The sequence below is a fragment of the Neofelis nebulosa genome, chromosome 13 (assembly GCF_028018385.1).
Source record: "Neofelis nebulosa isolate mNeoNeb1 chromosome 13, mNeoNeb1.pri, whole genome shotgun sequence".
Classification (NCBI taxonomy): Eukaryota; Metazoa; Chordata; class Mammalia; order Carnivora; family Felidae; genus Neofelis; species Neofelis nebulosa.
The window spans coordinates 8163840-8191555 of NC_080794.1; the positions used below are offsets into that span (position 1 = coordinate 8163840).

At 37.0% G+C, this 27716-nt stretch overlaps 1 protein-coding gene across 4 annotated transcripts in view; it reads left to right on the top strand.

Moving 5' to 3' along the window:
- RYR2 (ryanodine receptor 2) overlaps positions 1 to 27716 on the top strand; it is a 768107-nt gene that overhangs the window by 354516 nt on the left and 385875 nt on the right. For all 4 annotated transcript variants that reach the window (XM_058696266.1, XM_058696262.1, XM_058696264.1 and 1 more), the window contains exons 11-13: positions 4460 to 4534; positions 11006 to 11162; positions 22736 to 22900. In XM_058696266.1, coding sequence (XP_058552249.1) covers positions 4460 to 4534; positions 11006 to 11162; positions 22736 to 22900 — 397 coding nt within the window. The remainder of the gene's footprint in view (positions 1 to 4459; positions 4535 to 11005; positions 11163 to 22735; positions 22901 to 27716) is intronic.

A 27716-nucleotide genomic window follows, 5' to 3' on the forward strand; every position in this document is an offset into this window, starting at 1 on the left:
GAAAAAAAAAAAAATTCTGTTACAAGGGATACCAATGGCCAGTTATCTTAACACATGTTTTTCTTATCAGCTGTAACATTGTTTTGGTTCATTGCAAAGATAGTCTTTCAGTGAGCAGAGAGTTGCACAAGCACTTTGTTGTTTCATATCCTCATGACCTTCCCTTGCATTTCATGTCATTGACGCTGTTTGCATTGAAATCTCATGTGATGCTGACTGAGGCCATAGGTGCTGTTGCTATAGGTCTGTTTGCTTTCTTAGAGAATCTTTCTCTTTTCTTAGTCTTCCTGTTGACAAAAACACTTGCTATGAAGATGATCATTTAGTTGTATGAGTTTAAATATGGTCTCTAATACCATTTGGTAAACTTGTGGATCTTTAAACTTGAGACATATTACAGGGAAAAGGGATGATCGCTTCATAGAACAGGTGGATTTCTCCAAGTGGACCAGTTTTTAAATAAGTTTACATGTCCTTAGTGTCATTTATGATGGACTGAGATCCTTAGTACATTTAGGATTTTGATATTGTAAGGTTACTTTTCAGTCTGAAGTAGCCAATGCCTACTTGATATGACAACCAGTGACATTCAGCACTTGGCATGTATTTATATGGCAGACTCTGTATAAAAGCAAAGATTTCCCCAGTTTTCATTGAAGAATTGCAGGTCATTGGATTTTCTACACTTGCTGATGAATCATTTAAAAAAAATAGAGAGAAATAATGAAAGGCAAGAAGTCCCTTCAGGAGACAAATATCCAGAAAGGAGGTTCCAACTTTCCTTTAGACTTTATATTTGTGTTTTAAATGTTAATTTTCCCCCAAATTAAAATATCATTAGATTTCTACTTATACAAATAACAAAAGATCATTGTTAAATTCAGTTAATAAAGGAAAATTGATGAGAGTAAAACATTTGAAGGATAATTCTTCCTATACCTTGTTATATATAATATATACAACTGTACATAAACATTACTTAATACTGTTTTTATCTTAGAGTACATTTTAGTTTCAAGCTTAGTTCCTACATAACTTTTATTATGTGATTAACATTACTGTCTTGGTGTTCATTATTCAAGAACTTTCTCCATGTTCATATAGAAAATACCTCTGCATAGATACACATATACATACATACATGCAATAGATTTATTATGATTTACTGTTGTACAGAAATTTATATCATTTGCATTCTTGCATTTTACTTATCTTAATAATACATCATAGAATCCCTTCTTTATTTTCTGTTGGTTTATTTTGTTCACTACTTAATTTCTTCAGACAACTCAAGGTTTGTTTTTTTTTGTCATTACTTTTTTAATAATCAAGGGATTTCAGGCCTAAATTTTTCAAAGTTTACCTGTGAATCATAGATTTGTTCTGAAGTACTCTTGTCCTCATTACATCCTAGATAAGTTCTAATTTCTATTTCCTCTCTGACCCATGAATTATTTATAAGAGTTACTGAGTTTTCCAAGTTGTTAGATTTTAAAAATCTTTTTAGTATTTATTTCCAATTTTCGTTGGTTATAATTAGAAAATAGGATGAGTACATGACTTTACTTTTAAAAAAATCTGATAAAGGTTTTTTTTATGGCCAAGTACAAGATCTTTATTTAAGGTCATGATTGAGTTAAAAATCTGTGTATCTATATACATATATATACACATTACATCTATATTTTATTATTTGTTATTTTTAAGTATATATCCAGAGATGCTGATTTAATTTGAGAATTGTCTGTGCGTTGGAGTTTGTAAAGCTTTTCAGATTATTCTAGTATACAACCGAGGCCAAGAATCACTGCCCTAATAAAATAATGGTTCTAGCCCAGTGATTCTCAGAATGTGGACCAGTTGCATCAATGTCACCTGGGAACTTATTAGAAATACAAATTCTTCTCCTTACCATAGATCTACTAAATCGGGAACTTGGGGGTAGCAACAGATTGGGTCCAGCAATCTGTATTTTAAAAAGCCTGCAGTGTAATTCTAATACTACAGATTGAGAGCCACTAATCTAAACCAGTAGCTTGACAGTGGGGATGGTTTTGTCCCCCAGAAGACATTTTGGTAGTATCTTGGGAACATTTTTGGTTGTTACAACTGGGGAGGAGGAGTAGAAGAGACAAGTGCTATTGGCATTTGGTTGGTAGAGTCCAGGAATCAGTGAACATCCTAAGTGCACTGGACAGCCACCCACAGCAAAGAATTAGCTGGCCCAAAATGTCAATAGTGCTGCTGTGTAGAAACTGATCTGGACCATGATTTCCACACTTTAGCTTCTGATTACCACCAGTTGGAGAACTTTTAAAAATCCTGACTCCAGGGGCACCTGGGTGACTCAGTCAGTTAATCTTCTGGCTCTTGATCTTGATTCAGGTCATGATCTCACAGTCTGTGAGTTTGAGCCCCATATCAGGCTCTGCACTTAGAGTGTGAAGCCTGCTTGGGATTCCTGTCTCTCCTTCTCTCTCCCCCTCCCCAGCTACTGCTCTCTCGCTCGCTTGCTCTCTCTCTCTCTCTCTCTCTCTCTCTGTCAAAATAAAAATAAACTTAAAAAAAAATCCGGACTCCAGATTTGGTTTAATTGGTCATTGTTGAGGGCATAGCATCACGTTTTAAAAAGCTATCCACATAATTGTATCTGCAGCCATGATTGAAAATCACTGCTATGGCACTGTTTGTAGGTATACCTAAAACTCTTATAATAGATGGATCAAGGTGATTCTAAACCTACTGATCAATTTTAATATTAAAAAGGTAGACCAAGTAGTCATTATTACCACCTGATGTGATGTATTAGGAAGTATAAAACACTAGACCTAGAAATCCAACTACCATTTTAGAAGTACATGTTAACACTATGAGCATGTCATCAGAAAAATACAGAATGTAGAAACTCCAAGACAAATGGTACAGATTTTTGTCAAGAGATAATGCCAACAAGGAAAAAAGAAGAAGGGAAAACTGTGAGTAATAGAAATTTAAGATATTTAACCAATTTGTGCATCTTGTTTGTATCTTGATTTGAAAGAGCAACAGAAAAACAAAACATTTTTGAGAAAATGGAAAATATGAACAGAAGGGATATTTCATAAAAGCAGATTTTACATAGGAGTGTGTGTGTGTGTGTGTGTGTGTGTGTGTCTGTATATCTACATATCTATATCTACATATGTATGTATGTATTTTTGGGGGGGAGTTGTATGTGAATGGGTTACTAGAGGTTATAGGTAAAACAAGGCTGGCCCTGTGTTGATTGTTGTTGACACTGTGTGCTGGGCATATTGAGATTTATCATAATACTCTCTCTACTTTTGTGTCTATTTGAAAATTTCCACAATAAAAACAATGAGAAGGAATATCTCAGTAAGTGAGAAGAAAAGTAGGTGAGAATGGTGTTAGAAAAACTGTCAAGATAGTAGGTATTTCTCCAGTGTAAAAAACCATCAATAGTCCATTAGATTTTGGACCACGGATGTCATATGATGGCCTTAGCAAATGTGTTTCAATGGAGAGGTGGATCAGGAAGCAAGTGGAGGCACAGAGATCTGACAGGAGGTGATCCATGAGGCAGATATGGGGCAAGCAGGAGAGGAGAATATGGTCAATGGTCTTATTATGTTTGAGACAGGACAGGGTTGTGTGTGTTTGAATGATTGCAAAGATTCAGTAGACAGAGAGGGTGAGTCTCAGGGAATAAACAAGGAGCACGTATAAGCATTGGTTTCCTTAAAACCATCTCAACAGGTTGGCACAGAGCTCAACTTGGATAACATATGTAAATTACCTAGCATTACTTCTGTCATAATTATCGTTATGAGAGCTTTGGAATTTGGGTGTGTGTGATGTGCATTCAAAGATAATTCTCTCCTTGTGTGTGAGACTTTTTTGGTTGATGTTTATATTTTCGGTGATACTTTTCTATCTTTAGTAATTTTGCAGATTGTTATAATATAACATTAAAATTAATGTGTTCTTATATTTCTTTACAGTGTTTGATGTATCTAGAACAGAATATAAACTGCAAATAATTATATGCATGTGTTGAAATAATAAGATATTAAACTACACATAAACTCATAGCTGAGTACTTTTATGGACCTAAGTTAAATAAGTAAGGTGAATGTATTCACTGGAGGAGAGGGAGAGGGAGAGAGAGTGAGAGAGGAGGAGAGGTGGGCTGGGGAGAGGGAGGGGGAATAAATGGGAGTAGAGGGAGAAAATGATGTGAGAATATGTTTAAGTTAAATGTTTATTCAGGGCAAACTTAAATTGATCACTTACTGTTACTTTTGTTATTTTTATTTCCAGCTGTATTGTCTCGTGCCAGAAAGTATGACCTTATCCAAAGGCTTTCCCTTGGCTTTTTTTCTTGTAATTGCCTTGAGAAAATAGAGTCCAAGAATGACACTTGTTGAAACTGGGCTTTTTTTTTTTTTTTTTTAACCAGAACTGTTCACTATGAAGGCGGTGCTGTATCTGTCCATGCACGTTCCCTGTGGAGACTAGAGACACTAAGAGTTGCGTAAGTAGAAGCCGTAAATACAGCCGAGTGCTCCAAGTGTACAAAATCCTGTGGACCTGTGCTTTTATGGAAAATACTCATGCTAACTACAGTAAACAAGCAAATGAAACACTGAAGAAGTGGTGGAGAGTTTCTACTCTTTCCCTTCTGCCTACCTTTCTTTGGCTTTTTTTGGCCTAAATTCACCAGGCAGTACACAATAATTCTATATAGTCTGCTCTTGTCTTTAGCCTTATTTGTTTTGGTGACATCATGTCATCTTGGTCTGTGAATCTCCTGGCAGAAGGTGCTCCTAGGAGAGGGTGACATAAGGTTTGGAAACAGGACAGATGGTTTGCGAGCCTGTTACACATTTCAGGTCTGATGGACTCTGGATTTAACCTTCTAAAGGCATATGTAAAACAGGAAACTTGAACTTGAACGAGAGTACAGGAGTCTTACTGTCAGTCACTGCCTTTATTTACAGACATCTTGATAGCTGAGTGAGAAATTTGGACTGTAATACAAAGTCACTGTGTGTTTTTTATGGAAACAAATATACACATATATATATATATACACACACACGTATATATATAGGTATATATTCTAGACATATATATATATATATATATATATATATATATATTCTAGACCTATATATATATATGTATATATATGTATATATATATACATATATATATATACACATATATATACATATATATATATATATATATATATATATATATATATGTATAGGTATATCTTCTTTTTTTCCCCTTTCTGGTGACTTCAAAAAGTTGTTCAGAGATTGACTTATAGTTCCTTTATATAAATTCAATATTGATTATAAAGGTGTCATTTTGAACTATTTTAAATAGAATATTAGATCTTTTTTTTTTTTTTAATGATTGGAAGGTTCAGTCCTTTGCCTAAAAAGTGCTAAGTTTTCATGTATCTTTTCCCTATTTTATTATACTTTTGGAAATTATTGATTTAAGATTATAGCTTCCATGGAGGGGTATAGGGAACTGTCTTGGTATAGAGTAACTACCTTTGAAGACCTAACATTTTGAGATTAATGCTTATCTAATGATGATTAAGATAGTTTAATAGTCTTGAAGTGCCTGGGTGGCTCAGGTGGTTATGCCTCTGACTCTTGGTTTCAGCTCAGGTCATGATCTCACGGCTCATGAGTTCGAGCCCTGCATCAGGCTCCATGCTTGGCAGTACAGAGACTGCTTGGGATTCTCTCTCTTTTCCTCTCTCTCTGCCCCTTTATGTACACTCTCACTCTCTCTTAAACTTAATAAATAAACTTTAATAATAATAACAAAAGATAGTTTGGTGATCTTTAGTTGTTTTTTCTTATATATCCTATACATTAATTTTGAAAAAATTTGAAAATGTATCCTTGAACATTGTAAGTTTTGACATAGACAGTTTCTACTGTCAGTTTAAATAGATATGTAGAATATAACTTATAATGTGTTATAAGTAGCGACGTCTTAAAATGAGCATACCATTTTTTTAAAGTATCTTATTGATTACAAATACTGATGTGATTTACTACCCATCTTTGTTTATTGAAAACACTTGAACATAGTCTTTATTAAACAGTAAAAATTATTTAAAAAATTATTAAATCATTATTTTTGTTACTCAGTCATGGCCATTTTTTTTATCCCAGTCATCTTTTTTTTTATGATTGAAAGACTTTTTTTTTTTTTAACTCATGCTATCATACACCTATGCAACAAAAATATGTATGTAAATTAAATTGATTTTTTATATTTCTTTTCTTTAAATGTTTATTTATTTTGAGAGAGAGAGAGTATGCAAGCAGGGGAGGGGGGAGAGAGAGAGAGAGAGAGAGAGAGAGAGAGAGAGAGAATATCCCAAGCAGACTCCTGATGTGGGGCTCGAACCCATGAACCATGAGATCATGACCTGAGCCGAAACCAAGGTTCAGATGCTTAACCGACTGAGCCACCCAGGTGCCCCTTATTTTTTACATTTCTTATGATAGTAAGTCTATAACTTCAAAAAGTTCTTCTATATTAACCTCATTAATTATTAATTAACTGAGGATATGTTTCTTCCAAATAAATACCTACTTGATGAAATCCACGTGAATATTAAAGCTTTTGGTAAATATTAAAATTCAATGTAAAATTTTATTCGAAATGCATCTCTTAATGAGATGGAAAAAGGAGTGTCATCCTCATAAAACAAAGGGAGAGAGACTGAGCTTTCATGTGCTTTATAGATTTTTCAGAGAATTTAGGGAAAGAGATTTTAAATATGTGTATGTATTTCCTTTACTTTGTGTTTTATAAAAATGCAGCTTAATTAAAGAAGTGAAATAGTCGACAGAAATGAAGCTTAGAGAGGTGGCATTGCCATTGGAAAACAGATTCCAGATGGGTTTTCAAATTCATAGATATTCGTACCCTTCGTGATTGTGTGCTTAAAGAAATGGAATTTTTTTTTTTTTTTGAGGAAACGAGGCCCTAAATCTGTCTCATTTTATAGATTAAACAAAACAGAAAACAAAAGGAAGGATGTGAATTCCTGAAAACCAGACAGGGCTTCCTTTTTATATTGTCACCCTTGTAATTGATGAACTGTAATTACATAATTCCAGATCGTTCTGGACATCTGGTCTGGATTCTGTCTTTACTGTTGCCGAATGTTTGAAGTTTGAAATGGGAAGTGTGGGCTTTGTTTTAACTTTGAATTCGGATGACTGATAATATAGAAAGAGCCTGGTCTTGTGGTCAGCCAGAGGTGAAAGGGGGCGCTTCCGAGCCTCAGGTATGCGGCTGTGCGGATTGTTTCAGAGTCTAAATGGCAGCAAGGGGAGCCTCACACCAGAAGGCAGAGCAAGTAGCTTTTCAACCACTTAAAAGATGAGGGGCGCCTGGGTGGCTCAGTCGGTTAAGCGGCCGACTTCAGCTCGGGTGGCGATCTCGCGGTCCGTGAGTTCGAGCCCCGCGTCGGGCTCTGGCCTGATGGCTCAGAGCCTGGAGCCTGCTTCCAGTTCTGTGTCTCCCTCTCTCTCTGCCCCTCTCCCGTTCATGCTCTGTCTCTCTCTGTCTCAAAAATAAAACGTTAAAAAAAAAAATTAAAAAAAAAAGATGGAAGAGAGATTTTTTTTGTACTGTGTGACCCTCGATTTATACCATGTCATCCTCTTGTACGGTAGGAAAGCAGGTTCACTTGTAATGAATGTAATTATGTTAAAGTGTTTCTTCAGGTTCTGTTGAATTTTTGAACTACTTTGACTTCACTGTTAATGTGACTGCATTTAGTTTCCGTGTCTTATTGTGTACCTTGGCCATGCAAATACTCATTTTTTTCTTTATACTTAGGAAATGAGAGTCAACGATTCTCCTTATGCATATAATGGAATTTTACACCCAAAAGTCAATATTTATGTTACAATATTTGGGGTGTTCTTTTTTTTCCTAGAAGAAGGTCTCCAACTATGTATTTGTTGCAATTTATACAGCCTAGTACTTAGATATTTTGTATCACATACTCAGTAATGTTGTCATAAGTTTTTCAGTAGCATGAACATTTTAATAAGGTAAGTTTTAGTTTTGGGAGTTAAATAAGATGGAACACACTTTGCTGTATTTTACCCCAACGTGAAGTTGTAGGAACATTTAAGTACGATATGTGCTGGTTTCTGTAGTGGGAATGATCACTGCAATGAAAAATATGCCTTATGTGTCCTTCACATTCAGCTTTCTTGTATGTCACAAAAACCCCACAAAAATCAAAGATGGATGTGTCATGAGGAATGACCAAATACTCCCCATTCCTTTGAAGTCATTTCAGGTAAATGTAGATAAGACATAGGGAACAGGTTTCTGCTATGTTACCATAGGAAATTGCTTTAATGTTACTATTCCTATTTTCAGTTTTTACTAAATATTGTCTTGCCCCCTTGATTCTCCTAGGCTTTTCCTCTTTTCTTCTGGGCCATGGGCATTGCAGGCCAGCTAATTTGAGTGGCTTTAAGCTAAAGAAAATGTGCTTAGACTTTACAGTTTTGCCAGTGATTGTCCCAATTCATTCCATCCCTGACATAATCCTCTTGGTGACTTGAAAGGAGTGCTTGTAAATATGTGTCCTAATCAGTAGATTCGCACATAATATCCAGAATACCTTCTAGAAGTTCTGTTGCAAAGTATTACTTTGTCAAAATTTGGAACTATTTTGAAAATGAATTTTTTATGGTAATTAAGATGAGTCATTGCTTAGAAAAGCATTCAGATGCTTCTTCAAATAATGGAAATGAATATTAAAAATAATTGTGTTTTCCAAAGCATCTGCCAAGGATATACTTAATTTTATAAGAAGGGAATGAACAGAGCTGGTTTATTTACCAGACTAGAAATGATTTAATATTCTGTTGTTGGTAACCGAACTTTAATTGCATTTAAAAAAATGTTTATTTTTGAGAGTCAGAACATGAGAGGGGGAGGGGCAGAGAGAGAGAGAGGGAGACACAGAATCTGAAGCAGGCTCCAGGGTCTGAGCTCTCAGCACAGAGCCCAACGCAGGGCTTAAACTCACAGCTGTGAGATGGTGACCTGAGCGAAGTTGGATACTTAACCGACTGAGCCACCCAGGCGTCCCTGATTTCATTTTTAACAATACTGTGTTATTAGTAGGATTTATTGGCACATGGTTATTAATTTAGTTGGTGGATTGTCCGAATTCTCTTTATAAACAAATCCGTGTAATAATGACCTTATCACAATATCTTTCTATTGTTAGTTTTCCCTGCCGATATTTGAAGCCAAAAATCTAGGTTAGAAAAACAGCATAAAATTGACTTAGAGTTTACTAAGATTGGCAAATTTGAAAAAAGTATTCTCAATTTGTAGAATAGGAAAAAAACTTTTATAATTTTTGGTGACCTTTGTAATGACCCTATATTAAAGTAAGCTTATTGATTAATTCAATCACAGAAATCCTTCATTTCTATATTTTTTATCTTTTCGATTTAATACATAGTGATAAAAAGCTTCCAGTGTAACTGTCTTTATAAATCATTATCTCTGTTTCTTTTGTTTTCTTTTTTCCATTGACATGGGAAGCTTCATGACATACATTTTATGTATGTATGTATGTATTTTAATGTTTTTATTTATTTTATTTTTGAAAGAGAGAGAGAGTACCAGCAGGGTAGGGGCAGAGAGAGAGGGGGAAACAGAATCCGAAGCAGGTTCTGGGCTCTGAGCTGTCAGCACGGAACCCAACATGGGGCTCAAACTCATGAACCGCAAGATCATGATCCGAGCCGAAGTTGGACGCTCAACCAACTGAGCCACACAAGCGCCCCACAAACATTCTTTTTAGAGTTACATTTTTTTCTCTTTATAAAGTACATGACGGTATCCCCTTTATGTTTTTTGCCTTAAGTTCTAATTTGTTTAATAGCAACTTTACCATCACTATCTCCTTTTGAATTTATATGCATGGTAATTGCTGTCATTCATTTACTTTTAGTTCTTTAAAACATTATTTGATTGTCAGCATACTTCTTGTCAATGATAAGAGACTGTCTTTCCTTGCACATCACCATATTAACTGAACGTCTTGCATATCAGAGCCTTGTTTCCCTACCTTACTTTCGTGAGTCCAAGGTTCAGATACACACGACTCAGCTGACACAGCACTGTGCAAAACAAGGATGGTCTGCATCTTGAGTTTTCTTTTCGACCTGTCTGAAAGTTATTTCGAAAAGCGGGTTTTAATGATCATAACTTTGCTTTTTACCTTTTTTTCTGCAACCTTAGTTTGCATGTTCCGATTATTGTGTTTTACTTTTTTCTCTCTTGACCTTTTTAGAAATCTTTTCTTGGTTTGTCCTTTTTGCTGATGAGCTTTTAATGATATAACTGTTTCACATTATTAAAATTCAGTGCCTAGGAATAGGTTTCTTTTTTCAAGTATGTACTTTGTATATATGAGCTCCAATTAATCAGACTTAAGCATTGACTAAATTACCACTGTTTTTCAAGTCTGTGCGAATCCAACAAAAGTTTTATTTTTCCAACAAAAGTTTTTGAGCTAGTGAATCTAAAGTATTATTTAAACTTAAAATTTCTATCCTAATTTCTGTATCTGTGACTCACGATTAGATGTTAACTTGGAACATAAGTCCTTAGTCATCTTTGCATAGAGTAGTATGTAGTGTGGATGGTGTTCTATTTACTTAAAGGTGAAGTCCTAGAGTTAAATTTCACTCCTATTTACTTTTAGGTATGTAACATTGACTGTTAGTTAATCGTTCTGGATAACCATTTTGTTATGTGTGTGATGAAATTAATACCACCAACGTCCTAAGGGTTTTGAGAACATTAGGCAACATATTCAAAGCAAATTTCAATGTCCGACACACACGTTTTAATTGCCTTTTCTCCTGTGATTGTGGATGCTGTTGGATCAAGTCTTAACTGTGTTTGTCAGGTGGAGTGGAAGCCACATAAGATGGGGCCAGCCCTTCCGACTACGCCATGTCACAACAGGAAAGTACTTGAGTCTCATGGAAGACAAAAACCTTCTACTCATGGACAAAGAAAAGGCTGATGTAAAGTCAACAGCATTTACCTTCCGATCTTCCAAGGTAAGAGAAAATGTAATTTCGGGCTACGTGTCAGTATATTCCTATCACATTTCTTTCAACGTTAGAAATGCAAACAAAGAAATGATGTAAGAACATTTTACACGTCTTTCTAAATTTCCAGTTCCTCTTCTATCCATTCCTTTCAGTAAAACTCTGCTCACGTGTCTCACCTGGTTTATAGTTCTTTGGTTGTTTACATAAAACGCATTCATCGGGCTTGTTTGTTTTCTTAGACTTAGGCACAGTTAGCACAAACCTCGTGCTGTTGTCATATAACAATATGACGGTAAAACACATCAAAACTTTTTCCTCAAAGACACATTTGTTTTCACGTCTGCTCTTCTATGCGGATCTTTCTTCTTATGTCTTTTGAATCATTTGTAGGAACAAGACGTCCTAGAAAACTCTTTATTTATTTATTTTTTTTTTATTTTTTTTTATTTTTTTTTTTCAACGTTTTTTATTTATTTTTGGGACAGAGAGAGACAGAGCATGAACGGGGGAGGGGCAGAGAGAGAGGGAGACACAGAATCGGAAACAGGCTCCAGGCTCCGAGCCATCAGCCCAGAGCCTGACGCGGGGCTCGAACTCACGGACCGCGAGATCGTGACCTGGCTGAAGTCGGACGCTTAACCGACTGCGCCACCCAGGCGCCCCCCTCGAAAACTCTTTAGATCTCTAATGAGAATCCCTTTGAACCAGATGATGAGTAAAATAGAAAAAAAATACATGTGCATCAAAGTCAAGGTGGAATGCTGGTGCTCCAGCACAACTGGGCCCCTCAGTACCTCATGGCTGGTCCCCAACTGATCAGCCCCACAATGCAGTGGATTCCCAGTCATGGTTCAGCAAAAGAGCAAATGTCCTGACCAGTGAGGAGTCTCAGGAATGGTTGAAAAATCACATGTTCAAATGACCAATGCCGAGCACCTATTGTATTCATTTTTATCATATATTTTTGTCCTTCAGTGAATGAAGGATGAAACTCGAGCATAATGGTAGGAATGGGGCTGATTACTGGTTAGTTTTGTTGCAGAGATGTAGAACCTGATGCCCCTGTTGTAGCTAATGGTTAAGTTTGGGTGAGTCCAGAAGTAACCGAGAGAAGACAGTAGCCTGGGTACCCGTCCGTAGTGCCACTCTGTTAGTTCTTCTGCTCTGCAACATACGGAGTGGTGGAAGATACACCGGACTCTTGACTTCCTCAGAGATCTCTGGGAGAGACAGCAGTGTAGATAGCTATTCCGTGTGGTGAAAAATAGACAAAACTGCTAAACCTGAATGGACAGTCTCAGACAGGACCTGCATCTGTGTATTTGTTGTATGGGCCCCACAAAGGGCTCTGAAAGCTGTGTCTTGTGGACCTCTGGTGGACAGTTGCTCCTTGTCTCCGTAGTTGGGAAGCACAGTTGATCTCATTGTGAATGAGCTTGGTGTTGAGGGGCTTCTTCCTCAAGCCTACCTCAGCAGAAGAGGGGGAGGGTGCTGGTTTAGCCACTGATCGCACCACAGTCAGAAAAAGACAAAAAAATCAGCTCACTAAAGAGGGATCAGTTATCTGATGGTAGAAGCTCTTTTTTTAAGTAAAAAAAGATGGTACCAGGGGCGCCCGGGTGGCTCAGTCGGTTACGCGTCCGACTTCGGCTCAGGTCACAATCTCACAGTCTGTGAGTTCAAGCCCCGCGTCGGGCTCTGGGCTGATGGCTCAGAGCCTGGAGCCTGCTTCTGATTCTGTGTCTCCCTCTCTCTCTGCCCCTCCCCCATTCATGCTCTGTCTCAAAAATAAATAAAAACGTTAAAAAAAAAATTAAAAAAAAAAAAGATGGTACCTATTACAATGACATACAGCTTTATTGCAGAAAATGAGAAAAACTAAAGGGAACACATGACATGCTAGCAAAATCTAATTTAGCAAAATAAAATCCCAGAGAAGTAGAATAACCTGAGCAGTCATATCGCAGTGAAAGACACTGGAAAAGTTTTCCACACTGTAGCATTTGCAAAGCAAAAATCGAACAAAAATTAGGGGCAAAAGAGAAAAAGTGAAAAAGAGGTGCGCTGATTGCCTCCCATAACACATAAGGGCAAAGAATATTTTTTTTAATTGAAAAATCAGGTAATGGAAGTATAAGATATTTAACAGGGAAAAGGCAAACACTAAAGTATAATGAAATTTACTAAAATAAGGTGGTGGAAAAGAGGGAATTTGGTGAAAAAAAAAAAGAGGAAAATACTACCATTCTTATTGTACACAGACCAGTCCAGTAGAAAGAGGACAAGGCAGGGGCGGGGCACTTGGATGGCTCAGTTGGTTAGGCATCCAGCTTCAGATCAAGTCATGATTTCACGGTTCATGAGTTGGAGCCCCACATTAGGTTCTCTGCTGATGGCAGAGAGCCTGCTCAGGATCCTCTGTCCCCTTGTCTTTCTCTGCCTCTCCCCAGCATCGCACACACACTTTCTTTCTCTGAAAAATGAATAGACATTTAAAAAAATTAAAAAAAGAAAGAGGACAAGGCAGAAATAATAGGCTGTGCATAGCCACAGAAACCCACAGTCAACAAAGACCATAGGCCATGTAGCAAACAATTAGAAAACAAATAAACGTAAAAATAGAAAATCTAAAATGTTGACAGGTGGAGACTCAGTGTATTTGCCTTATCATTACATAAAAATGGGCTAAAATTACAATTTAAAACAATTTCCTATTGGATCATGAAGTATAAATAATGCTGACATAATGAGACACTTCTAGAACAATTTTATCTGGAAAGTTTGTAAATTACAAGATGGTTAACTGAATACCAAGAAAATACAAACCAGAACAAAGCAGGATGTCTGATTTAATATCAGATGAGGAGAAATTCAGGCATTGAAAGTGTTGAGTGAAAAAAAGAAGGGTACTTCCTAGTATCAAAGAGCAGAATTCACTGAGGATGTAAACAGTTACCAAATCTTTATACCAAATAAAATGACATAGTATTAATATTCAGTAAGCAAAACCTATAGGAGATACAAGAGGAAATAAAGAGAAAAACCACTGGTAGGATACATGAAGTCCCTGTTTGTCAGTTCATGATGGGTAGACAGAAAATAACATACAGAAGATGCAAACAACATGTAATAAGGGATATATACATATTCCACACCACTGAGGGCCTTAGAGTGTCTGAGCCTGGAGAGCCTCCCCAGCGAACCTGCCACTAAGTGGACACTTATCACTCAGGAATGTCTGAGGGCTGACTTGACCTGGGCTGGGAGCTGGGAACACACAGGGACCCTTTCTTTCCCTGCTCCTTGTTTTTTTACAGACAGTAATTGCTACGTTTCTGTGATCTCTTGTAAGTCAGCCAACAGAGATGAGCACTCTCTGTAATTGCTCTTACTAAGTATCAGGAGACCCATTTTATAGATGGGACAACCAAGGGAAGGAGGAATGAGTCACTTGACCAAGTCACTGGGCTGGGAGTGTGGAAGAGCAAGTAGACAGGAGGTTATCTCTGCACCAGAGCCCCGGTCCAGGATGGGTTTAAGTAACCACACCTAAGCTCCAGGCTTAGAACCCTGAGGTGGCTAATTGCCTCATCCCCCTTCCCTCCTTGCCCTACTGCCACAAGAGCCTGAAGGTGTGCCCTTCACCTTCCAGGGCCTCACACAGCTGAAGTGCCACCCCAACCCGCCATAGGCTCCTAGGTAAAAAATCGCTTTTGCTGTAGAAATCTGAATACTGAGTTCATCTTTCTGTTTTCATTACTTCCAGAACAGCCATATTTCCGCTGTCTCCAAGAATCTTGTTGCTGTAGAAATCTGAATACTGATACTGCCTTTCTCCTTTTGTTCTTTCTATAGCAATCCTGGTAGTCTAGGAGGTAAACGGATGCCTCTGGCAAAATGGGCTAAGGTTATTCAAATGAACATTGAAAATACAAAAGGGAAACATATTTTTTAACATTCTTGCATACAGATAGCCATGGAGCTGTAATTTAATTGTTGTTAGTGGGGGAATTGTTTTACTGAAATAAAATAAAACCTGTGCAGGTAAGTTTCATCATTCTTTGTTATGGCAAAAGCTTGGAAAAGACTCAGATATTCAACAAATATAGTTGATAGGTAACTGGTATTAGGTATTAGAATATACAGATCTGGAAAAATATCCATCATAATATTGTTGAGTTAAAATAAAAAGCAAATCGTAATGTAACTTAAAAAAATTATTTATTTATTTATTTTTTACTTAAAGAAATCCTTGGGGTACCAGAGTGGCTCACTTGTTTAGGCATCCGACTTCGGCTCAGGTCATGATCTCGCGGTTCATGAGTTCCAGCCCCATGTTGGGCTCTGTGCTGACAGCTCAGAGCCTAGATTCTGCTTTGGATTCTGTGGCTGTCTCTCTCCCTGCCCCTCCCCTGCTCACACTCTGTCTTCTCTCTCCTTCAAAAATAAATAAACATTAAAAAAATGAAAAAGTAATTAAAATCTATGATGCAAATTGTTGTGCATTTACATGATAAAGAAGCATTGAATTTACAACCAACTAAAACAGAATAAAAAGTCTTTAATTATAGATGAAATTATTTTTAAAATAAAGTATTTTTTATATTGTCAAGATTTTAGAGAAAATAGTGTAAGTTGATTCTCTCATCCCTGTGTTCATTTCTACATTTGAACATGGCCCCTGGTCTTTGAAATAAAGACACTTAAAAGTGTATATATGATGGAATACTAACCTCAAATAAGGCTGCCATTGAGATTAACGATTATGGATCAAATGGCAGAAATAGAAAGAACAAAACATTTTCGGGATGTAGTTTTTATTATGTCATTTTTACTTGGAATTTTTTATTCTTAGTTCAAAAAATTTTTAAGATGTTTTAAAACATGCACACTTCTGCAATGAAAGTAAGTATAACAGCTAATAACTTATTATATGCCAAGTAGTGTACTAAGCACCTTAAGTGAATTATCTTGTTTAATCCTAGATCAAGCCTATGAAGCTTAGATACTTTTTTCATTTTCATTTTTCATTTTAATTTTTTAATTAATGTCTTATTTAGAGAGAGAGAGCAAGAGCAGGGGAGAGGGGTAGGGGGAGAGGGGCAGGGGGAAAGATAGAGAGCATCTCTCTTGGGGGAGTTGATCCCATGACCCTGAGATCACGACCTGAGTTAAAATCAAGAACCTGATGCTCAATCAACTGAGCCACCCAGGAACCCCATTATTTTTCATCTTCATTATGCAGATAGGAAACAGTGGCTTGGGTGAGTTGTGTGACAGCTCCAGATTTTGGATGCAAATACTAAAACTAAAACTCTCTTTAATAAGAAAATTAAAGATGTAATAATAATAATAATAATAATAATAATGGCAGGTAGAAAATATATGTTGCTTGTATGGAAACCAATTTGACAATAAATTTCCTATATTAAAAAAAAAAGAAAATATATGTTGCTCACTTGGAATAGTCTGACTATTATGGTTGTTTAGGGATTGATTAAATATCTAAAATATAAAAACAAAGTGGAGAATTTTTTTTCTTATCAAAATAGTTATGCAAAGTTATGGAGATAGATTTTGTATCTAATCAGGATTAAATTCAAAATAAACTTTTTCAGTTACCTTTTTTCAACAATGTTTGAAAGCATAATAGAAAATAATGCCAACTATAATTTTACAGAAAATAGAGAAATTCAGTAATAGTTTTTATGCTGATTCTTTCTAGTGGCAATCTGCACAAGAATGAGCTCACTGAAACCTTTTGTGGTTAAGATAAGGTGTAGCAGTCAAAGTTCAACCAGAGAAGCGGACCCAGCGTGAGACATGTGTATATTAAGGGATTTTTATTATGTGGATTTGCTTTATGAGATTGTGAGGGCTGGCCAGGTAAGCCTAGAGGCCGTAACGCAAGTGGCTGGAAAGAGAGATCATGATTGGGATGGAACACCATGGGCCCTAGCTGCTTAGGGAAGGCCTAAGCCTTCTTTAAAGGGTTCACCTGATTAACTGTCACTCACCCATAGTATTTGTTCACAGTCAATTCAATACAGACTTTAATTACATCTGCAAGATCCTCTCACCTTTGCCATAGAACATAATCTAATCACAAGTGCTATCCCATCATATACACTGGCCCAGCCCACCCTCAAGGGGTGGGGTTTATCCAAGATATTAGAGGACTTCTAAGGCACTGTGACCTTGTTTGCCGCGAGGGAAACCCCTCAAAGATCCTTCCAGCACAAGAAATGTTTTAAGGCCTTTCTCTCTACAAACACACCCACCAGTGTATCTTCGTGAGATTTCTAAACAAACACCAGGGACAAAGAAAGCTATGCATTTTTTATACACCTGCCTTGGATGGACGGAGCTTGGCCTGGCATATCGGTTCCAGTAATTTCTCTGACCCCGTTACATTTTTAGATTCACGTTTTTCAGTGACCAACCCTTTTATGTTTAAGTATGGCACCATATAAAAGCAAAAGGGTATATATATATTTTGACGTTGAGCTTTTAGTTTTCCTAACTTTAACGATTATTTGTTTAACGGAGAACTGGCTGTTACAAAACAAACACACCGTCCTCTAAGGATAAAGGCCTTTTTTTATTTTCCTTCCTATCAGCCACTTGGTAGAATAATTTGGATGGATTTAAGGATGGTGTAATTGGAAGAATCTCACTGAACTACCTGGTTCATATAATGAGAACATAATCCTGCATGACTAGCTTAAATTTCTTAATGGGCCTCATTTGGTATATGTAATGCCTGTATATCACTTCGTATGGACAGTTGATCACAAATAGTTTTGGCTTTACTAGTCAGTTTCATATGCCCAATGCCAAAATGTCACTTAATATTTTTCACGCTGATCTTTTTTACTTCTAAAACTCTTTTGGTATTCACTAGGAAATCATGTTTTCTAAGCATTCGTAAGTGGAATTATTTGAATGTTAGACTTGGGAATGGTTTCTGAAGGGGTATGCGCTTTTTTTTCCCAAAAATTTATTTATTAATTTAGTAAATCTTTGTTGAGAATCTAGGATTTGCAGGGACTGTTCTGCTCCTGGAATATGGGCCACTGAGGTGAAGGAACCAGACATATGATTCATGCCCTTGAAAAACTAATTAATAGTCAATGGGAAAGAAGGCAGTTGAGAAGTAATTTCAGTGAAGTGCCAGTATCTCTCTCTAGTTAAAGTATTGTGACTTATGGTTGTCCATGAATCACAAGAGAAAATGTCCAAAAGTTCACCTAACAGTAAAAATAGAATCCTTTTCAATAACTCTAGACTGTGTCAAAAAAAGTTGTTTTCTTTCTGAGCATTTTTATGGTCCTCAGATCGCAAGATTATTCTTTATAGGATGGAAAATTAGACTATTTAAAAATGTATGGATGTTAATGAATGCTAAAATAATAGGATCTAAACACTTCATCAATTAAATGCAGAAGGTATGGGAATTAAATCTTTATCTGGTCTTTTGAGGAAAGTTTTTACCTAATGGCAAAGTACTTACTATGTCAGAGTGCTTTTAAAAGCATTCTGATCTTGGGGTGCCTGGGTGGCTCAGTTGATTGAGCATCCACCATTGGCCTAGGTCATGATCTCACGGTTCATAAGTTTGAACCCCACATGAGGCTCACTGCAGTCAGCCTGTCAGTGTAGAGCCACCGAGCCTGCTTTGAATCCTCTGTCCCCCTCTCTCTCCCCTGTCCCTGCTTGTGTTCTCCCAAAAATAAATAAATATTTAAAGCATAAATAAATAAAAGCAATCTGATCTTGAGATTGGAAAATTTCTACTGACCTGCTTTCAACTTCGTTGTCTCCTTAGTAATTCCAATTTAATGTTAAGCTGATCCAATTAATTTTATATTTCAATTACTGTTTTAATTTTGCTATTATATTTCATTTTATGTAGTTTATATTTCTTCACCTGAGAGTCCCATCATTTTATTCATTATGCGTATATTTTCCTTTATGTCATTGAACATAGTTTATATTTATAATGGTCACTTTGAAGAGTTTGTCTGCTGGGTTGCCTGGGTGGCTCAGTAGGTTGAGCATCTGAGTCTTGATTTCGACTCAGGTCATGATCTCACGGTGGTGGGGTCGAGCCCTGCATTGGGCTCCCGCGCTGAGCGTGGAGCCTGCTTAAGATTCTCTCTCTCCTTCTGCCTCCTTCCCCCTAAAATAAATTAACAAAAAATAAAGTCCTTGTCTGCTAATTGTAAGGGCTATCTGTGCATCATTTCTATTCCCTATCGTTATTCTGTTTTCTTTGGCATGGGTCACAGTGGTTTTGTTTTCTTAATTTAGTATGATCACTTTTTCTTCTGTTTCACATATACTAATTTTTGACAGTATCTATTGGGTATTAGAAATGGTAGGTTATAGAGACTCTGAATTTTGTTAAGAACCCCCCCCCCCCCCCCCCCCCCCCCCACCGAAGAGTGATTTTAGTTTCAGCAGGCAGTTAACCCTGTTGGACTGAAACTCCAGTTTTGTTCTCTGTTTTGCAGTGGGCAGTTGCTTGTATTTTTGCACAGTTACATCAGCTTTCATCTGCTTTCATTCCGCAGGGCATAGTTTAGTGGTCAGCAAGATTTTGGGTGAATTTTATAAGCAGATTTTGCAGATAACTTTTCACTACAGGATTTAGCTCATCTAATTTTCCAGCTGCTTGTGAGCCTTATGGTGTATTCTCTGATATCTCAAGCCAGTAAGGCAGCAGATTCCTTCTGCATGAGCTGCAAGCAGATTGGGCAGGGTATGTCCCAAGGCAAAAAGCAGCCTTTAAAGTTTATTTATTTTTGAGAGAGAGAGAGAGAGAGAGAGAGAGAGAGAGAGAGAGAGAGAGAGAGAATTCCAAGCAGGCTCTATGCTCTCAGCATGGAGCCCTATGCGGGACTGCCCTACACAGGGCTTGATCTGAATTGTGAGATCATGACCTGAGCCAAAATCAAGGGTCAGATGCTTAATCAGAGGAGCCACCCAGGCATCCCAAAAGGCAGCTTTAAAAAAATCACATGGGTACTATTTTTCTTTAGAGAGGAAAATATTCTCCAATTTCTCCCTGCTTTTGATCCCTCTTAAGGATCTTCAGATAGATTCTGGAAAGTATGTCTTCTAAATTTTACAATTGTTCTCTCTGGGAGGATTAGTCCAACTCCACTACTCTATCATTTCCCAAAGCCAGAATAATTAAAAAAAAAAAAAAACATGTGTTGAGTGAATGCAGAGTATTAGTAAAATTATTACTTGTCTAATCTGGATACGTTATTTCTAGTAAAACAGGCTAGTTTTATGTTAGGTGCTTTTCGTAGCTGTCATATTCTTGACTCATGTTTTGCCTCTGCTTATAGTTGTTCAAAGCATCTGGATTATTTTTACCTGAATTTCTCCTTCCCCCTAAGTCTGAGTTACAGAAAATGACAGGAAATAAGAGAAAGAAGGAGCATGAATGGCCTTTATTCTTTCATACAGCAAATAATCACTTTACTTTTTTCTAATGTTATTTTAGCCATTCTTGCCTGACCTGAGGCTCAGAGATAGTCACTAAGACACTCTACATGACGTACCATGGTTAAAACTAATTCAGAGAGAGATGTGAACTATTTAATAAAAAGCAAACAAAGCATAACTTTACAATTAGTAATTGTGACTTCTCAAAACACAATCCGCAGTCTGTAAAAGTAGGCTACCAACTAACTCCCTTGGATAAAAAACAAAAAAACAAAACAACAACAAAAAACAAGAAAGTTAGAATGTTAGAGGCTCATTGTTTTATTTTGAGGAGATAATTACATTGTTATATTTTCCCCTAGAAGTTAATTTTCCCATTGATATGGTTGGAGCAAGTAGATTAGTAGTTTATCTTGTTTGATAGAATGAAATTGGAATAGCTTAATTATCTGTTTTATTGCAGATTCTTGGAATAGTGTTTCAAGTTATTTGCATAATGGTTAAATCAACTTAACATATAATTGTATTCATTTTCTTACATGACCTTGACCTTTTGTATTAAGAATTTCAATTCATTTTAATTTTCAATTGTTGGAGTGTTCATAATCATGTTAGAGTTATTAGTATTAGTACAATGTGCAGATCACATGAAAAAATCTTATTAGAATTTTGTTTTGAATTATTTTTATTTGAAGTATTCCTTTCTGTATAACAGCCATAAAGTTTACTCCAACCTAATATTCAAAAACATTTGTGTAACTATTAGTAATTTTCAACTAATTGTGTAACTATTACATCAAGCTAGTCTCCAAAAACATTTGTGTAACTATTTTGAAAGTTGAATAAGGAAAGGCATAGATGAATTTGATAGTTAAATTTATCAACAAAAGTTAGACCAAAGAGAAGAATAAGGAACCACAAAAGGAGATCCAGCAACCAAAAGAGGATTAGATTATTTTGCTGTTATTTTAAGGACTATACAGAACTTCAAGACCTCACATGTGCCTGAAGACCAGAATTAAGCATGGGAGGGAAAACTGAAAGTGCATGTTGAAGAAGGAAGCATTAAAAGAAATAGGGACTTATATATTTAGTTGGTGTCAGAGGATTGGCTGTTCCTTCATGGCACAGGGCGCTTACCCTCGTAGCCCTAGAGGAGTGAATACTTCCATGGTCCACGTTGGAAGTGGCCCTTGTGGAATATATATCTTCGATCAGTTCAAAAGAAGCCATCACTGGTATTAACATCCTCAGCAATATCCTTGTCAATATTATCAATACCATTTTCATGGTCAGAATCATTAAAATTTAGGTAAGTGTTTATTTTATCCCAGGAACTGGGCTGAAAACTTTACATGTATTAGCTCATGCTGTCTGATACTATGGTGCGGGGGAGATACTTTTGTTGTCTTTCTTTACAGATGAGAAACCCAAGGCTTATAATGTTTAATTAAGTTATCCTAAGGTCACAGAGGTAGTAAGTAGCAGAGATTGAACTCAAAACAGGATTTTCTGTTCTTCAACGTTTTTTTTTTTTTTTTTTTTTTTTTATTTTTGGGACAGAGAGAGACAGAGCATGAACGGGGGAGGGGCAGAGAGAGAGGGAGACACAGAATCGGAAACAGGCTCCAGGCTCCGAGCCATCAGCCCAGAGCCTGACGCGGGGCTCGAACTCACGGACCGCGAGATCGTGACCTGGCTGAAGTCGGACGCTTAACCGACTGCGCCACCCAGGCGCCCCGATTTTCTGTTCTTCTAAATATATGCTGTTAACCATCAACGATGAAAAAATAATCTGGAAAGAACATGAAGCCTAAGCTACTAATTTTAAGATCTCTGGTTTGGAGTTTGCCATTAAGCAATATAAAATGTTATAGCCAAAATAATGTTCTATTATTATGAATAATTCAGGGTATGTTTATCTTTATAACTTCCTACTTCAATTTTCAGTACAGCTTGAACTGCTGGAATGGAATATTTGACCATTAGTATTTTAAAGGATGTCAGAGGGCTGAATATTTCAAGGGACATATTTACAGTAAGGCAAAGTTCTTTCAATATAAACTAGTATTTTTACAACATTTGCTTACCTTTTTTTTTTTTTCTCTCTCTCTCCTTAGGAAAAATTGGATGTAGGGGTGAGAAAAGAAGTCGATGGCATGGGAACATCAGAAATAAAATATGGAGACTCAGTATGCTATATTCAACATATAAATAGTGGCCTGTGGCTTACTTACCAGTCTGTGGATGTGAAATCAGTGAGAATGGGATCCATACAACGTAAGGTAAGATTACATAAAAACGCGATTTATAGCCATCGTTTTTTGTGACGATAAAACACCAACAGAAGGTAAGAGGTAGCTAACACTGTGGGCCACCTACAAAACACTATTTACATGCAAAAGGTCAAATCCCACCATAATAATCTCTTTGGTTTTTGTGGGGTGAACAATGCCAGATGTTACATAATGACTTTAAATATCAAGTGAAGAAATACACTCTTTTCTGGATTCTAGCATAGTCTACCTACTTCACTCTGTTCTCCCTGTTCCTGCCTGAGTTGTATTTCTAGAAAGCAGGAGAGCTCATACACTGTTACGGTTTAATCCTCTGCTGACAGTCTGTTTCTCATAAGACAAGTACTATACTTCTTGATAGTGATATGATACCCTTCCTGACCTGCCTCTTATCTCATCCGTGCCCCATTCACCTGTTCATTGTCCAATCTCTGGGCATCGTCTTTGGTTTTCTCAGCCCACCAGTTGTACCACATTCCTTGTTTCTTAAAAAATCATGGCTTTGAAAAAAAAATGTCAATTCAGATCCTCTACCCATTTTTTGAATCAGATTATATTTTTGTTGTTGTTGCTATTGCTTTGGATGAGCTCTTTATGTATATAGGATATTAATCCCTTGTCAGTTATATGGTTTGCGAATACCTTCTTCCATCCAGAAGGTTGACTTTCATTTTGTACACATGAAATTGATATGCTATGTTTGTCAACTGTACTTCAATAAAAAGCCAACAAACACACACAATGTGGATTATACACAACTGTGCTTTTGCAAACACGGTTAACCCTTGAGCAACATGGGACTAGGGGCACCAACCCACAGTCAAAGTCTGTGTTTAACTTCTGACTCCCCCTAAAACTTTACTAGTAGCCTACTATTGATGGGAAGGTTCACCAATAACATAAATAATTAACACATTTTGTGTGTTTTATGTATTATATACTGTATTCTTACAATAAAATAAGCTAGAGAAAAGAAAATATTAAGAAAATCCTAAGAGACAATGTATTTACATTACTGTACTGTATTTATTGAAAAAAAGCCACGTGTAAGCGGACCTGCGTAGCTCAAACCTATGTTGTTCAAGCATCAACTACGGTTGGAATGCCCTTTAAAACTTTTTTTTCTCCACCCAATTTCTATCTGTCCTGCAGGGGTTACGTTTAAAGATTTTAAAAGTTCTTCTTGAAAGTCTCAAGTTTATCTCCTGTGCCTTCCTTTATGTTTTCATAGCATTTATGTATAACTTATTAAATTTTATATGTAGTCCTGTGCTATTTCATTTACTAGGGTACCGCTCCCTTCCCTTCCTCTCTCTTCCTCTCTCCACCCCTCCCCTCTCCTCTCCTCCTCTCCCCTCCCCTGTCCTCTTCTCTCTCTGTCTTTCTGTCCTTCCTCTCACCCTCCAGCTCTCCATCCCACACTGTTTGTGAGCTCCTTTAGTACTATAGTACTAAATTGTTCATATGTCATAATTTTACACAGAACCAAATAACACCACAAATATTATTTCTACTGATGTGAGATGTTGCAAAGACTGTAGTGGGGCAGAAATCTTTATTTCCAATAGACTTACTAATCATAACATATCTACATTCCAGAATGGATTTTTTTAGGGTTATTGTGATCTCTTTGGAGTGACCAGTGAGGTTGGAGGCTGATTCTGCTTTGATTGAGTTGGGCTTAAGTCATCTCTCTCCTAACTTAGAGCTTTGGATGGAAAGCCAGGGACAACTCTCTTGTAGACCCATATGATCTTTGTGATGAGATCATCTCTTGTCTTTGAGGTCTTTGAGAGAGGCTCATACATTTAAATGCATTTATTCATATGCAGTATTGTAAACCATTTATTTCCTGTGACTGCGCTTAGCTGTTTTTAACTTTTCATGATGGAAAATCAAATATGTTGCAAGGAAACAGAATAATACGATGAACCCTTGTGTCTCTGTCCCTCACCTTCATTCTTCTCAATGCTTTTGTTTTTATTTATTTATTTATTTATTTATTTAATTAATTTATTTTTTTATTTTTTTTTAACGTTTATTTATTTTTGAGACAGAGAGAGACAGAGCATGAACGGGGGAGGGTCAGAGAGAGGGAGACACAGAATCTGAAACAGGCTCCAGGCTCTGAGCTGTCAGCCCAGAGCCCGACGCGGGGCTTGAACTCATGGACCACGAGATCATGACCTGAGCCGAAGTCGGCCGCTTAACCTACTGAGCCACCCAGGCGCCCCTCTTCTCAATGCTTTTGTATTCTTGTTTTATTTATACTCCTACCCCCCTTGCTATGTCCTGGTAAATTATTACCATTATTTTCAATTTTTAGAGGTAGACTTTAAATTTTTTTTTAATGTTTATTTATTTTTGACAGAGAGAGAGAGAGAGAGAGAAAGAGAGACAGACCGAGCATGAGTGGGGGAGGGGCAGAGAGACAGGGAGACACAGAATCTGAAGCAGGCTCCGGGCTCTGAGCTGTCAGCACAGAGCCTGACGCGGGGCTCGAACTCACAGACCACGAGATCATGACCTGAGCCGAAGTCGGATTCTCAACCGACTGAACCACCCAGGCGCCCCTAGACGTAGACTTTAAATACACTGAAATGCCAAAAGATTATGTGACCCACATGCATGACAGTATGGCAGAACAAAGTTCCATTTGTGCAGAAAGTTGTACAGCATTCCTTTCCAGGTTGTCCCCGCCCCTTCTCCCCCAGGGGCAACTGCTTTTTGTAATCTTTTCCCACCACAGGTTAGTTTTGCCCGATGGAGAAATTTGTGTAAAGGAAATCATGCAGCATGCACTCTTTTGTACAAAGCGTCTTCCACTCAGCAAAATGTCTCTTTTATCCAAGTTGTTGCGTATTTGGAGCCAGCGAGTTGAAGCTGCTTTTTGAGGTCCACAGGAGACAGAGCCGGAGGTTAGAGTAAGTTCAGCTCACAGGCTAATGGGGAGAGACAGACAGGAAAGGGCGCGACAGAGGTATATATTCATGACTTACTATCTGTCTCCATTACTAGATTCTTTGGGACTGGAGCCATGTCTTTCATTTTTGTATTTGTCATATCTAGCACAGTGCCTGAACTCTGAAAGATGCTTGGGGGTTCTTGAATGAAACGTGTATTTTCAAGGGTGTGGAGTTAGAGTTCATGAGATCCCACGCGTGCACCTGTTGGCTTGGTCTCTGGCTACAGTAGCATTACAGACTTTTGAGCCCACAGAGCACTGTCTTAACGTTTGGAAGGTAAATGGCTAATGGGCAAATTGGGGCAAGAGAGGTTGATTGGATTCCAAAGCAAACTTTTTTTTTTTTATAATGATCTTTGAGCTGACCCAATAACTACCAGATTTAGCAGATATTTTCTGTCTCTTTTCTCCTGAACGTTTTATTTTGAAATATTTCAGACAGAAAGAGAAGACTAATCCAATGAACATCCATATACCATCAAATTAGATTCAACCATTATTAATAATTTACAGTATTTACTTTCTTTTACTCCTTCCCTCCTTTCTTCCTTCTCTCTCTCTTTTTCTCTGTATGTGTGTGTGTGTGTGTCTATATGTGTCTATAGACACATACATATGTGTATGCATATGCGTATATATACATATAGACACACACACATCAGTAATACCATTCTTGTACCTAATAAATAATGAGAATTCCATTATATCATCTAATATCCTGTTTGCATTCATATTTCTTCTCTTGTCCCAGAATGTCTTTTATATCTCATTTCCTATCAGGATCCAATCAATGTTCACGCATTTTTTGGTACTTCCTCTCTTGTTTTTATCACTGACTAAGAATCTAGGCCAGTTGTAGAGTGTCCCGTGTTCTAAATGTCTCTGAATTATTTTTTCCCCATCGCCTTTGTCCCTTGTAATTGCCATAAAGTTGAAATTCGGTCTGGGGCTATGCTGTCCAAGTCAACAGTTCTTAGCCACATGTGGCTATTTGGTACTTGAATGTGGCCAGAGCTACAGGAACTGAATTTTTCGTTTTGATTTTAATTAATTTAAATTTTAAAGCTTATGCTTAATTAAGTTAGTAGAGAATTTTTGTGCATGTTTGGAACAGCTTAGGTATGTGAATGTACTCTTCCAACTGTAAATGTCATCAATTCTAAAACAAATCAAGTATTTTCACTAACAGTTTGGTATCTAAATCAGGATACTCCAAGTATCCTGGATTTTGAAGGCAAAGAAGAATGTTAAATACTTAAATATTTTGGATACATTGGGGTAAATCAAATATATAATTAAAATTTTACTTGAAAAAAAAAACTCTTTGAATGTGGGTTCTTGAAAACTCAAAGTTACAGATTTTAGGAACACTTTCTGCCACCCCTCCCCCCCTCCCCCATGCTTCCTTCTAATTACTACTACTCTTAAGGATAAATACCACATTGCTTGTGATACTGGAGATGAGTTTTATGCAGGGCTTTTTATTTTAATTTATGATAGTGGTTTTCCTGGATTTGCTACACTGCGTCCTGTATTATTTATAGCACAACATTCCCCAGAAAGGTTAAAGTTCAAAATATGATTGCACAAATCATCAGGAACAGAGTGAATGAAGCAAAATTCTTAACTCAGATATTACTTTCTAAGAGTTCTAGTCTAGTATCAGATTTTCCTTGTATCTTTTCTTAACAGTTGAATATGATATATGGTTGTGGGAAAAATATGGGTAGAAATGATACCATGTAGACACATTTTTGTAAAGACAGAAATAAGTTTCCATCAGGAAATCAGTAGAAACTTCAGGTATTATTTTGCCATTCTAAATACTTAAGTGGTAAA